This window comes from Poromitra crassiceps, assembly GCF_964638095.1.
Source record: "Poromitra crassiceps genome assembly, chromosome: 11".
NCBI lineage: Eukaryota > Metazoa > Chordata > Actinopteri > Beryciformes > Melamphaidae > Poromitra > Poromitra crassiceps.
Window position 1 is genome coordinate 34,610,285 of NC_139643.1, and position 14,872 is coordinate 34,625,156.

At 44.3% G+C, this 14,872-nt stretch overlaps 1 protein-coding gene across 2 annotated transcripts; it reads left to right on the forward strand.

The window, feature by feature from the left end:
- The first annotated feature begins 256 nt into the window (after positions 1–256).
- On the forward strand, positions 257–14,532 carry smarcc1b (SWI/SNF related BAF chromatin remodeling complex subunit C1b). Of its 2 annotated transcripts, none has more exons than XM_083646889.1 (28): positions 257–459; positions 983–1,102; positions 1,819–1,904; positions 1,997–2,078; positions 2,344–2,436; positions 3,127–3,196; positions 3,353–3,422; positions 3,524–3,599; positions 4,022–4,147; positions 4,602–4,684; positions 4,973–5,079; positions 5,299–5,358; positions 5,692–5,720; positions 5,895–6,010; positions 6,403–6,474; positions 6,573–6,686; positions 7,149–7,302; positions 7,510–7,620; positions 7,966–8,025; positions 9,415–9,673; positions 9,808–9,879; positions 10,095–10,141; positions 10,306–10,414; positions 12,350–12,492; positions 13,086–13,220; positions 13,498–13,630; positions 13,949–14,035; positions 14,147–14,532. In XM_083646889.1, exons 1-28 carry the CDS (start codon positions 313–315, stop codon positions 14,212–14,214), a joined length of 2,829 nt encoding a protein of 942 aa, XP_083503015.1. In that variant the 5' UTR covers positions 257–312; the 3' UTR covers positions 14,215–14,532. The 2 variants fall into 2 exon arrangements, with proteins under 2 accessions (XP_083503015.1, XP_083503016.1); XM_083646890.1 differs by having other exon boundaries at positions 1,825–1,904.
- Positions 14,533–14,872: the final 340 nt, after the last annotated feature.

Genomic DNA, 14,872 nt, shown 5'->3' on the forward strand with positions numbered 1-14,872 from the left:
TCCTCTTCGTTAAAATAAAATTCAAATTAAAAGTCTTACCTGTAAAAGTGTACACTGGTGTGCAGAAAAATGCTTTACGAATTTCATACAAAAATCGTTGGATCACAAAAGGCACAGAAGGAAATTGCAAATCAATTAAAAATATCAAGACAAAAGCAAACACTACACACAAAACCTTTATTTCGAAATATCAACATCGCGTAGCATCTCGCGAGAGAGAAGGACGAAAAGGCACAAGCTACTAGCCATTCAAGCTAGCGAGCGCGCTAGCCAGTTTTGTCCTCCCATTTGAGAATAACCTCGGTGGCTACAATGTCTGGAGGAACAAGTCAGGCCGGTAGCGGGACGGCTGCACACCGGAAAAAAGACAGCAGTCCCCCCGCCAGGTTCTGGGAGAGTCACGATACTTTAGCCCAGTTGGAGATGGTGCGACAGTGGATCGGGAAGCACTACAAAAAGGTAGCTAGCAAGGCTAACTAGCTAGCCGCCCCCTGCTAGAAAACCCTATGGCTCAGACTGTAAACAAACACTGGCTGCGACTTTGATATGATGCTGATGCTGGATAACATTATTAACCAGAGTGTGTTGGATAATAGGTGGAAATAAATCAGAGGCAGCACTGGTATTATACCAGAATAGAATAACTAGACTAAAATAAATACTTAACAGCCTTTAACGTTACAGTTAAAATGTGGCTGATGATGACAAATTCCCCTTCTCATACCCCTCTGAAACCTGTGTGTATGTCAACTCCTGTCCCTAATACTATGGAGGAGGTTATCCTACCAAAGAGTGGTAAACACATAAACAGAAAGTGTTCACGCATGAAAATGCCCACCACCACCAAGATGATGATAGATGATGTTCCAAATTGGAACATCAAAGTATTGGAACTTCCAATACATTGTCACATAAACCTCTCTCTCTCTCTGTGTTTAGTAAACCTCTCTCTCTCTCTCTCTCTCTGTGTGTGTGTGTTTAGTATGTGCTGGTGGATGCTCCATCCTGTCAGTCTGTGGCTGCGATGACCTTGCAGCTTCTCCAGTTTCAAGAGGATGCCTTCGGCAGACAAGCTAGCAGCCCTGCTCTCACCAAACTGCCTGTGAATCAATCAATCACATTTATATTTATATAGCACCAAATCATAACAAGAGTTATTTCAAGGCACAGTCTGTCTCTGACTGTGGTTTTCCTTGTCTCTTTCACACTAAGGCCGTGTGTCCATCTAGCGTCTTTTTCCGACCGTTGAACGCTGGAAGTACGCTGGGAAGCGCTGATCTCGGTGCACAATATTACAAGGAAGCAGTCTGAAACTAACGTTAGTTCAGTGCGGTTGCTAGCTTGATAGCTGACAGCTAACATTAGCTAACAACACATACAGTGATTTAGCTCAACACTCACCAGAAATATTAAGTGTCTAGCCAATCTGCTTCCACAATTGAGCCTTTCTCTCTCTGTTGCGATAGATTTTCCATATGATTAGATGCCAGAAAAGGAGCACCCGACACCAGCGTCTTTCTGAAAAGTTAAAATATTTTCAGCTGGGAACGCTGGGAGTCGGGCACACAAAAACACTGGAGCGCTGTGAAAATGGACGCTGGACGCAGTGCACTTTCTCTAGACGTCTGTGTGCGCCCGCATATGCTCGCTCCTCATTGGAAACAACAACAAAAAAGACGCCGGAGCTGATGAAAAGATGCTAGATGGACACAGGCCCTAAGACCTGTTTTGTTCTGAGTTAGGATTACTACTTGGTCCTCTCTGTGATTGTTAGTCTGTCTTCTTACAATGTCTGTTAATTTAATCATTTCTCCTCAGGCTCAGTGCTTCCTCGACCTGCGGCCAGGCAGCGGACTCTGCCACATTCTTGGCTCCGCCTACAAGTTCAAGGCTGAGCAGGGCTGGTGAGTATCAGACCACCTACTTTACCTGCAGTGTATCTCTGTTGGTTCCTGCTCACCTTGTTGTTGACACCTCTCTCTCCACCCGCTCACAGGCGGAGGTTTGACCTGCAGAATCCATCGAGGACCGAGCGCAATGTTGAGATGTTTGGTGCAATAGAGAGGGCGCTGATCCAGGTGACAGAGGCACACACGCATAAACTATTGATAAGGGCAACACACACACACACACACACACACACACTATTGATAAGGGCAAAAGACAGACACTATTAATAAGGGCAACATGCACAGACACTAGCCCACCAGGTACACTCCATTGATTAACGTGTGTGTGTGTGTGTGTGTGTGTGTGTGTGTGTGTGTGTGTGTGTGTGTGTGTGTGTGTGTGTGTGCGCATGTGTGCGTGCGCGTGCGTGCGTGCGTGTGTGTTCGTATGTAGAACAACTGTATGTCACCGCCTGTGGTCTACCTAGACCCTGCGCTGGAGCAGGAGCTGGCCAGCAGACTGACCAGCATCATCAACAAGCACCAGGTAAAACACAGAGCAGAGGGAGGGACAGGGACAGGGACATGTACCAGGTACAGTAGATGGAGGGTAAGATAGATGGATGAATGAGAAGAGGTTTTTCTGCTTTCCATTAGGCCTGCACGATATGAGGAAAATCTGCGATGTGCGATAACATTGTTCAATATAGCGATGACGATACGACTTGCGATAAATAAACAAATATTAAAGTATGCATATTAGCTATACAGTTCCTATGTCTTTCTGCTTTAATAATGCTAACATAGACCCCAAACATAAAACTACACACAGCGTGTTTGGGCTTTGGCAGAGGGGCGGAGCGCACTGTTGCAAGGGAAAGGTTTACGCTGGATTTACAACACAAGACAAAATGATCAGATGCTGAGTGGGAATGCATGACGCATGTAAATAAAACCACTTTTGTCATTCATTGCGTTTCAGGCAGTCTTTGCAATGTGTTTATTGCACATGTTCATATTGCGATGACGATGAAAATACGATTAATTGTGCAGCCCTACTTTCCATCATGTAGTTTTAAATCTCTAACCATTGCTTTACCTTTCTTAGAATTGGAGACTCAATGTAGACTGAGGACGATTGAATCAATAAGAATATTATTCTTATGGCTTGTGGATGTGAAGCCTAATCACTCTGAAAACGTAGTTCAATCTCACATAGTTGCATGTTCTTCCACAGGGTTCAGTCACTGAGGACCGAATGGTCGCCAGTCATCACATCTACCCTTCACCAGCCTCCACAGATGAAGGTCAGTTAGACTAGTGTGTGTGTGTGTGTGTGTGTGTGTGTGTGTGTGTGTGTGTGCGTGTGTCTGCGCGCGTGTGTGCGCGCGTGCGTGCGTGTTAACTCGAATATGTCCAGAATCTTACTTGATTCTTTTTTCTTTTCCTGTATCTGTTTCCAGATGAATGGATGCGTCCTGTCATGCGGAAAGACAAGCATGTTCTGGTACACTGGGGCATGCACCCTGACAGGTAATGCATGGACGCGCACGCGCACGCACACACACACACACACACACACACACACACACACACACACACACAAACCTTCCCTCCTTGTCTCTTTTCAACAGTTATGACAGCTGGCTGTCCTCAAGTGATGTTGAGGGGGAGGTTGAAGAGGAGCCGCATCCAGAGAGACCCTGGAGGGTGAGCACACACCACAACACTGTACCCCACTATACTGCACCACTCTACATTATACTGCACCACTCTACATTATACTACAATGTACTGACACTATACTGCACCACTCTACATTATACTACAATGTACTGACACTATACTGCACCACTCTACATTATACTACAATGTACTGACACTATAGTGTACAACATTATTGTACAACACACTTGTCTGTATATATAACAGAGGCTTTCAAATGTTATCATCTCAAAACGTCTTCACTGTGTTTGGTGACCTTTACGGATTTATCCCCCAAAAGACACGTTTTTCCAGCATTTGGCACTTTGTGGGTGTTCATTTTGGCCGCTGGCTACTGCTGCACCATACAACTTTACAAAACACAAGTTCCCAATTTAGTAGACATTTTGTGTGTGTGTGTGTACCAGGTCCATGCTGGCTGGGTTCTGGACACAGACGTTTTCAACGAGTGGATGAATGAGGAAGACTACCACGTGGATGAGAGACACGTACCTGTCATACTCCGCAAGCGTATCCACCTCCGAGATGAGCAGGTTTGTACCAAGCTGTATGCGTGTGAGGTTTGCAGGGCTATAGGAGGGAGGGGCTTCCTTTTATTATTACTGCACGTAGTTAGATAGTTTAACTTTATCCAGAGAGGGAATATGTGTGTTTTACAGTGAATTACGTGAATTTCCTGGTTGGAAAACAGGCAAGCATGAGCCCTGGCACTGCCACTCAAAATTAAAATTAAAACACAGCATCCAGATTGTTGATGCTTCAGTGAAAGACCTCTCTGAACATCTGACCTGTGGTGATGATAGTAAATATTTTTCCAGTTTAGATGAATTGTGGTTTTGCAGCTTGATCCCAGCCAGTGGTAAATCCCTCGTAAGACAGCATGTGTTCTGTTGGTCAAATGTTAAACCTTTGTATATGTCCACCGCATGTTTCTAATATTGTGTACGTTAAAGTAAATTCTCTTTTTTCATCTAATTATGTCTGTAGGACTCAAAGACGACCCCTTCCAAGAAGAGAAGACGCTCCCCCTCTCCTCCCTCCTCCGAAGGCAGGAAGAAAGGGAAGAAGGGGTAAGACATAATCGGTGTAGCCTAACTGGGTATGCCTTAGCACAGTGTTTCTCAACCACTGGGCCGCGGCCCACTGGTGGGCCTCAGAGCGCCATGTAGTGGGCCGCAGAGGACCATCAAGATATCAGATAGCCTATCATTTATTTGGGATGGTTGTCCTCGGAAATGTTTGAAACGATCAGAAGTGGGCCTTGAATTACAAAAGGTTGAGCTCCCATGCCATGCTTTTGGACATTTCAGTAGACGGTTTCAGCATTGATTTTAGCGTGTGTGTGTGTGTGTGCACAGGAGGAGACGTGGCCAGCAGGAAGGGGATCTAGACGAGGACCTGACCAGAGACATGGAGGACCCAACTCCCGTCCCTAATATGGAGGAGGTTATCCTGCCGAAGAATGGTAAACACAGGAACAGAAACACAGTGTTCATGCATTAAAAATTGTTTTTTTTCCTACCTATATATAGACGATGTTCCAATACTTTGTCACATAAAAGTGTTTAATAAATCAGTATTTCTCCTGTTTCTAATTTCCTTTCTTTCTCTCTCTCTCTCTCTCTCTCTCTCTCTCTCTCTCTCTCTCTGTCTGTCTCCCCCCTCCCTCTCTCTTGCCCTGTAGTCAACCTGAAGAAGGACAGTGAGAATACTCCTGTCAAAGGAGGGACTATGACTGACCTGGGTGAGTTTGCGTTTGTCATGCAAGATGTTTACAGAGGAGCGCTACTGTACATGTGTATAGACATTCACACCCTTCAAACAAAATGTCTGTCTCTTAAAGGTTTTTCAGATGAGCCATGTTTCTAAATCTGATCATAGTCACTATCTAACGAGTGCAAATTGCATTGATAAGAAAAAGAGGGTGTGTGTATTCAGGTGATGGTAACATTCACCCCATTATTTATTTGAATTGAGTAGAATTACAAGTTTGCTGCCTGTTAAAATATTTCAGTTCATTGGCTCTTTTTGTTTGTGTCTTTGATTTTTCATCCTCCTTTCACCGTTTCTTTTTCAGACGAACTGGAAGATGATTTCCCAGGAAGGGTATATATGACTTTATTTTCCTCCATTCAAAATCTTTCTAATTTGGGGGGGCGGGATTGCCTATGCCAGGGGTTTTCAAAGTCTGAGACTGTGGGCCTCCCACTTTGAAAACCTCTGGCATATGCAAAATATGTACAATAGTGTGTTTCTGTATGTGTGTGTGTGTGTGTGTAGGAGGATGAGGAGGGCAGGGGGGAGATTTCTCGTCTATCGGACGCAGAGGATAACATCACAGAACAGACTCATCACATTATAATACCAAGCTACGCATCTTGGTTCAACTACAACAGGTAAACAAACACACACTTTTGTTACCATAGTTCGAGGACCTTCAGTAACTACATTCATCTAGTATGCTGCTAACCTTAGCCTTCACCAATACATGCCTAACTTTACCCGAACTGTAATGTATACTAAATGAAATTCTAAGCGCTAAAATAGTTCATTTTGGATGCTGGTCACTTGGATTATTTTCCAAAATTTTCTCTGGGAAATTTGTTACACAAGCACACACACAGCTGATCAGACTCATTTATTTTCAACCAATATTTATTTCATAGTTATTCTGTTTTCATTTCTTATAATTTCCCATATTCTTTTAGCACTATAATATATTGTTGATGTAAATGTCTTTCCTGTTGTCTATTCTTCTTGAGTGAAAACCTTGATGTCTGTTTTTCAGCATCCACCAGATAGAGAAACGTGCACTGCCTGAATTCTTCAACGGAAAGAACAAGTCCAAATCACCGGAGATGTGAGTATTGCTGACATTCAGACAACAGACCACAAATGATAATATAAAATGATGGAGACTGCAATGGCTGACAGTATCATCTCTATTGTGCTCTGCAGCTACCTGGCGTACCGCAACTTCATCATCGACACATACCGGCTCAATCCTCAGGAGTATCTCAGCTCAACCTCCTGCAGACGCAACCTCACTGGAGACGTCTGTGCTGTCATGAGGTACCTGTGCGTGTGTATGTGCCTGTGCGTGCGCTCGTGTGTGTTGTGTGTGTGGTTCTGGCCATTCAGAATCTACTTAATTTGCTGCATTAGGTTAAATGTGTGTGTTTTGATATGAATGTGTTTGTGAATTAAAAGTTTGTGTGGGAGAGAGGATGTAGTGAATGGGTTAAGCGTATTTTGGCATGTAGACTTTTTTTTTTATGTGATAAAGTATGTCCAGTGTTTCCTGTAGATATTTAGATATGGTGACTTGGGGTCATTTTGGTCTTCTAGTTTCTAGTCTCCTAGTTTCACTAGGTGTTGCAGCTCAAGAGCATCTCTTATTTATAGCAGAATAATACTCTTATCATTGTGCTAAAAAAAAAGTTTTTGGGCAGGCTGTGTTGTGGGGCCAATTTCCTAGCCTTGAGGCAGCACTCCAGTTAAATGAATGTAAAGTCAAAAGATTTTTGTGTGCAGGGTCCACGCGCTGTTGGAGCAGTGGGGTTTGGTGAACTACCAGGTGGATGCAGAGAGCAGACCCCTCCCCATGGGCCCCCCACCCACCCCTCACTTCAACGTACTGGCTGACACACCGTCGGGACTGGCCCCTCTACAACACAAACCCTTGCAGGTAATGCACACACGCACCCACGCGCACACACATACACACACACACACACACACACACACACACACACACACACACACACACACATATTAGACACACACACAAAACAGCTCAGCTGTTGTCATGGGCAAATTTATGTGAAACACACAAGATTGAAAGTTTTTGACGCGGTCCGGATAATCTCCCTCTGTCTCCCCCTCTCTGTTTCAGGTGTCAGCCTCCCAGCATATGTTGTGTTTCCAAGAAAAGCCCAGAGAAAAGCCTTCAGACTGTCAGAACTTTGGTCTGCGCATCGACATCTATGCCAGGAAACACCCTAAGGTGCGGCAATAGCACAAATATACTTTTTTCGTAACAGAAAATCAATCCTAGATTTTAAAGACTGTTGCTTTTTTTGTAATCTGTGTGATCGACACTTTTAATGTTGTTTACAAGTTATTTATTCATTAATTTGTTTGTGTGCTTGTTTGCTTGTTTGTTTGTTCATTTATTTATTCATACCCACTTCTCCTTGAATATTCTTCCCAGTTTGTGTCCTGTTTATTTACATGTTTATTTTTTGCCTTTCTGGAATCTCTGCTTTCAGATGAGTGCTATATAGCTGATTGATGGTTCAGTTGATTATCACTATTTAAAAATATGTATATTTCATGTTGTCTGTCTCAGAGTAAAGGAGCGAGTGCAGGAAGGGAGTGGACGGAGCAAGAAACACTCTTGTTATTAGAGGTAAGGCCATCACTTCCTTTTTTGGGCTTCCTGTGGTCCATTTTGATATGGTAGGATTCCTAAACCCGTCTGTTTTTTGTTTTTTTATGCCTCTTATTTTCTTAATGTGACTTTCTCTTCAGTTGATTGCAGTTCAAAAAAAGGAGATGATTAAGCTATTAAATGTGGTATAACAAAAAAAATCTGACCATCGATTACAACCATGATTAGTGATTTTAAAAAGTGTCATATATGTGTTTAGATCATTTCTGTCATTGTCCCGTTGCCCCCGTCTAACCCAGTGAAAATGTCAGATTTTCTCCTTTCTTAACTCATTGAGTGCCATGGACGAACATGTTCGTCATTTCAAATAGTAACGTAGAGTGCCATGGACGAACATGTTCGTCAATTGCGTTTTTTGACGGGGGGATGTCGATCTAAGCCTCTTACATCGCCTTTTACAATATGGGAGCTATTGAATGTGTCTAACCTATTTTACAGAACCCTTAGGTGGCGACAGTGCTCTCCAGATTACAGAAATGTCAGGAATACAGCCTGAAAAAGCTGTGATCAAAGCGAAACCGCTCATGCTGCAGCCCAGAGCCATGTAGATTGCTCTGGCTGCTGCTTGACGGTGCCTGCCAACAGCAATCAATCCGCGCACACAACTGCTCCTCTGCCTCTGTCTGTCTGTCTGCATATAGTTTCTCCACACGATTACCCACCAGAAAGGCAGCACCCGACCCCGAAGGGCCAAACCTTACCTGCAGTCCCGTTTGGCATTTCCTTGTCGGGCTGTGAGCCGCTGTGAGCCGCACCGCCCGCAAAAACGGAGGCTCCGAAAATAGACTGGGTGGGTGTGGGGAGGAGTTTGCAGCTCAGGGGGGGAGAGGGGGGTGGGGCACGCAGGCTCCACAGAACTACACCAGGTCACTACATCAGAAAATATTAGCTAGAGTCAGTGAATGTGCTTGAAATGCTGCATTTCACAAAAGGCGGAATAACTCAGCTTCTAGATAGAAATGCATGTTTTTGCTGTTTTTGACCTATCTTCTCCGGCTGATAACTAAAGAACGGAAAATGGTATCAATAAACTTTTTTTTGCTGATGATACAATAGAGTCTCCTTGTTCTTTTTGCGTGTTCGGTGTTTACATAGTGATATCACACAATATTCTGTGGGCCTCGAGAAATCACTGAAAACGCTCTGAAACTCTGGCACTGGGAGCGTCCGTTCTCCAAAAGTGGCTGGCACTCAATGAGTTAACAGGAAGAACTTGGACTTTCCGATTAGTATATCATTTGAATACTTGATGTAAATCCGGTAGTTTTTTCACCAATCGTAAAAGAAAGTGCACCTTGTCCTCAACCTCACCTGTCGTTCTTTCTTCCTTTCCTCTCTGTCTCTCAGGCGTTAGAGGTCTACAGAGATGACTGGAACAAGGTGTCGGAGCACGTGGGCTCGCGGACGCAGGACGAGTGTATCCTGCACTTCCTGCGCCTGCCGATAGAAGACCCCTACCTGGAAGACTCGTCCACCTCCCTGGGCCCGCTGGCCTTCCAGCCCGTGCCTTTCAGCCAATCAGAGAACCCCGTCATGAGCACCGTGGCCTTCCTGGCGTCCGTGGTCGACCCGCGCGTGGCCTCTGCCGCAGCTAAGGCCGCACTGGGTGAGCAGGCAGAGGAGGGATGTGTGTGGTCTGAGTTAATATGGGTGGGCGTATTGTTCTGAGTGTGTGTAAGGGGGGGGGGGGGGGGGGGACTTTAGATGTCTGTGTGTGTCGTGACTTGTTTGTCTCTTCAGAGGAGTTTTCCAGAGTGCAAGAGGAGTCAGTGGAGAAAGTGTCTGACGCCTCTAACCAGCCTGAAAAGACAGGTGAGACTGAAATACATAAACACACACACACACACAAAACTGAGTCTATCGGTCTATCTTCTTCTTCTGTGGTGTTTTATGGCAGTTGGCATCCTTTATGTTGCATTACCGCCTTCTTCTGGATTTATCCATCCACTGTTTCCCTACATTCTCGATCTCTATCTGTCTATCTCTCTCCATAATGGGTCCCTCTTTCTTTCTTCCCTCTACTGCAGAATCAAAGGATGTAGATAAGATGGAGACAAACTCCACCTCCCAGCAGGTAATATACCGGCGAGAGCGTCAAGAGAGTCTCATTGGCCTAATATTGATTCTGTTGGTGATACGTGTTGCTGCTTCTTACCTCAGGAGTGTGTGCGTGCGTGTGTGTGTGTGTGTGTGTGTGTGTGTGTGTGTGCGTGCGCGCACGCGTGTGTGTTGTTCCAGGTCACTACCAGTGCAGATGGCCTCAAGGGGGAATCCAGCGGGGAAAAGACGGAAGGAAAACGTGTGAAACTAGAGAATCCTGAAAATGCACTCGCAGAGGAGAGAGATGGTGCGTGTGTGTGTGTGTGTGTGTGTGTGTCAGGGATTCCGCTAGCATTTTTTTCTGGCCGGCCAATTGAGCCGGCGACATTCCAGAATTCCGGCCTTATAGAATATTTACCGGCCCAGTCAAAATGTAGCCTATTGAAAAAAGATAGATGTAGCCTAATCATACATAACATATGATTGTATAATTCTTAGCAAACGGAATCTTAATTTTAAATCATTTTTTGATTTCCAAATAATTTTCTAAGCGGTGCGGTCTACGCTTGCAAGTGCAAAGGGAGCGAGCTGCAGGCATACCGCTCCTTATTTAATTAATTCATGCGGTTCGGGTTTGCAGACCCATTAAGATTAAACAATAAAACACAAAAAACAAAAGCTATTATCCAATCGTCCAACAAATGTATTTTATTATAGTGAATGAACTCGTCACAAACTTTGTGAACTGAGTTTGTCATATATTCCCGTTTAATTAAGCCTAAAGAAAGACACTGGCGGGCCTACATTAAATGTCTCTGCATCCAAGAAGGTGAAATTAAATAACTTGAAAGATAAATTAAGAAGTTGCCTACCTGCAACAAGCCAGAGATAAGACGTGCAGTCAGTCAAACTTTATAGCCTATATTTTCTGAAGCGATATTGACAACGATGACGACTGCAGCTGGTTGACACGCAGGCATCCATGCCATCCAACTCGCTTTCAGAACGGCCTCATTGTCTACTTCACAACATGAGAATATTTGCTTTACTTTAAACTGAAGGACAAAGGTACGAATATTCGGCTTGTGTTACCTGTAGCCTACATCTGACAACGAAATCCATTGTTGCGTGTTGTGAGCTTTGAGATGATGCTCCATAGTCATTAAATACTCCATGGCAAATCAATTGAGGTTCTAGTAGGTTATTTATGCTGAAATGATGTTGACATTAGTGGCTAAATTAACGTTAAAAGAGAAGAGGATAGCACTCCAAGTTAACTTTTTATTGCCTGCAGTTAAATTGTCTAAATTAACGGACATAATAATAAGCTTTACAACCTGCAGAAGACCTCTCTGTCGCTGCGAGAATTCTCGCAAAACGCCTGCGGCAGTTTCTTCATGATCAGCGCTCCGCTATGTGCAAAGCCGATTCTTATCAACCCAACTTTTCCTCGCTGTGGCGGCTTCTCATGGGTGGTTGGATCTTGTTCTGGACCATCGTTGCATAAAAATAACTGGCCGAGGGATGTCTGAGGTTGACATTTCGGTCTCTTGTGTCAAGCCAAAGCCTGTCGGCTGAGGGGGGCTGTGGGCTGCAGCCTGCGGGATGCTGCACAGCTGCAGTGTGCGGCTTAATTGCATGGCAGTTAAAGAGCGTCTGCTGTATTTTTTCTCTTTATCACCCAACACAACATAACAGCGGGGCGAAAATATATAATATTTAAGTCTATATTTAAGTTGTAGCTTATGGCAACATCACTGGTCACACAATATTGGGCTATTATAGGCTAATGAATGTATTTATTTGGCATTTCCAACCGGCTACTTGAGCCGGCGACCTTTTAATTTACCAGCCCACGGCAACAAATATCGGCTAAAAGCCGGCAATTACCGGCTAACAGAATCCCTGGTGTGTGTGTGTGTGTGTGTGTGTGTGCGCGCGTGCATGGCCATAGTGAACTACAGTATTGCCAAAGCACATAGTACAAGTAGTACAAACAGGGGAAAATACAGTTTTAAACACGAACAAGAAAGCATACTGTAACATTATATTTCAAAAACAGCAACCAATCAACATTGTCAATAGATGTCAACCTGGTTGTGGGTGTTGTGTTTATATACGTCTGTGTGTCTGTGTAGGGAGGTCTCATGGCCATCAATAGAACAACAAGAACTATTATTATATAATTATTCATATTTATGAATACATTAATTATCACCCATTTATTCTGTTTCTCTCTAAGGTGGGGGTGATGAAGAGGAGAGTGCAGGGCAGAGGGAGGGAGAGGGGGATGAGGGGAGGAGAGGAATGGAGCTGGAGCTGGTGGAGGCCAGCGTTGCCACGGCAGCAGCAGCTGCACTGTCCTCCGCCGCCACAAAGGCCAAGGTAAAGCCCGCCCTCCCTGCTTCAAACGACTATGGGGAAGGGGGGGGGGGACATTTTGTTGCTTAAATAGAGGCTTCGCTGATGTGACATAAATCTCTTGGCAAAAAGTAGACAGGGACACACACATCCAAAGCTAGGCCACACTGGGCCTGGGTGCTGGATCAAAAGGCTACTCACAGTGAAAAAAGAATGGTCCGCACACCAAAAGGCTGCATAAATCTCTTGGCACCCAGGACAGGAGCCATCCTGGAGATTCATTTGAGAATTGGCTATGTGCAAATAATGCCTAAATATATATCTGCCAGGTTAGAAACTGGGATCATTATCTGAATAGCATTTGCAAAAGTGAATGGTCCAATGAGGTCCAAATTTCGTTTTTTTGGTAACACATTACCAGAAAGCCCTCTATTGTTCATGATCAATTTTGTGATTTCTTTCATTGCCTGTCCTCTTGATACATTATATATTCTTTTGCTCTCCCTCCCTCCCCGTCTCACTCTATCACACTCTTTTATCCCCTCTTGACATCCTCCTTGTTTCCTTCCAACCCTCTAATTAATTACCCCTCTCTTTCTCCATCCTTCTCCTCGCAGCACCTGGCGGCAGTAGAAGAAAGGAAGATCAAGTCCCTGGTGGCTCTGCTGGTGGAGACCCAGATGAAGAAGCTGGAGATCAAGCTGAGGCACTTTGAGGAGCTGGAGACCATCATGGACCGCGAGAAAGAGGCCGTGAGTAAACGTCTGCTACGGCCCCAACCACGCCACCACGTTCATCTGCCCCCTCTAGACTGACCTGCTTGCTCATTGTAGCCAAATTCTTAAAATGTCAATGTTCTATACATACATCTGTGGCTTTGTTTTCATTACTGCCCAGATTACAGTTCATTTTTTCTTTGTAGATTTGTCTCTACATTAAGCAACAGTATCATCTCTAGAAACCAGTCAATTTCAGCATTGTCTTTTGCCTTTTGTCTTTGTGTGTGCACATGTGTATGTGCATGGGCAGTTGGAGCAGCAGCGGCAGCAGCTACTGACAGAGAGGCAGAGCTTCCATGCTGAACAGTTGAAGCATGCAGAGATGAAGGTTCGCCAGCAGAGGGAGCAGCAGGGACAGGCTGGATTCACAATGCAGCACTCAGGTCTGGATACACACATGGTCCATGCTCATTGTACAGTAGACAAGCGCTTTTCTATATAGCAAATATTTTCAAGTCAAAGTTCATTTAAAGTGCAATATCACATCAGGTTGTCTCAGTACACTTTGCATAACAATAAATTATATAATTAAACAAGTTAAAAATAAGATTCTAACATAGAAAAAAAAAACTTTTGCATAGCAGTTGTAGACAATACAGACTGGCACTGGCACACAGCTGCTCATTCCTTGTCTCTTTTAGCATTGAACGTTGGTCGTTCCATATTTAATCATTACTGTTCGGTCATGCCCACTTCTTCAGGCCAGTCGATGCCCAGCCGGATGATGCCTGGCGGGGGAAATGGCCAGACCATGGCCCCTCGCCACCCCGGAGCCCCCAATGGCATGTGTGAGTAGACTCTACTATTCTCATAGGTTTAGATGTAAGTAGGTACATTAATATTGTACGTACTGTAAGTAGGTATGATCCACTTTAAAATGTGTTCTGTCACTGTCTCAGACCCGTCCTCACAGGCTGATGGGATAGCAGCAGCCCAGCCCGGTCCTCCAGCACCCAACCTCAGCTGAACAGGCCAGACACACAAGACACACGCGCCAGTCCCAGTGGAACAGTACACACACACACACACACACACACACACACACACACACACACACAGTATGCAGAAGCAACCGTTTTAAAAATGTAAGTCTCTGTACCCTTTCAGTAGCATACTGTCACATGTTCACATACTGAAACAGCCACACAATAGGTCACATAAACACAATTGGTCTGTTTTTGCTCAATAGCTCAGCCTGTCTGATATCTGTGACATATTTGTGTTCCGACTTCGGAGTTGAGAAGACTGAATTGAACTCGGCTCATTAAAGTTGTTTTATATGAAATCGTAACTTACGTTTGTCTTCTTCCTTTTAGTCCAACTGGTTTTCACTGTAGGTGCGTGTTAAGCATTTCAGTATGCAAATACAGTATTTCTGAATTACAATATTGACAGTAAACCACAATAGCACACACATCAGCGGCCATATTCATAAAAAGATAATTCATGCTAATAGTAAATGTAATGGCTGTCTTCGATGAAGCAGTGTTGCATGTTTTAATTTGTCGAATAAAACGTACTTATTTACTTAAGTACACATAACCTTGTGGGGCAGCTGGATTTGTGGGAGATCACGATCGGACGACGATTCAATCTGGGCACGCTCCAATCTATTGGTTTGAATC

Excerpts from the sequence above, each read along its gene's own strand:
- smarcc1b (XM_083646889.1), top strand. The coding sequence starts at position 313 with ATGTCTGGAGGAACAAGTCAGGCCGGTAGCGGGACGGCTGCACACCGG. Across the intron at positions 2,437-3,126 it reads GCATCATCAACAAGCACCAG|GGTTCAGTCACTGAGGACCG; the intron begins GTAAAACACAGA and ends GTTCTTCCACAG. Across the intron at positions 14,036-14,146 it reads CGGAGCCCCCAATGGCATGT|ACCCGTCCTCACAGGCTGAT; the intron begins GTGAGTAGACTC and ends TCACTGTCTCAG.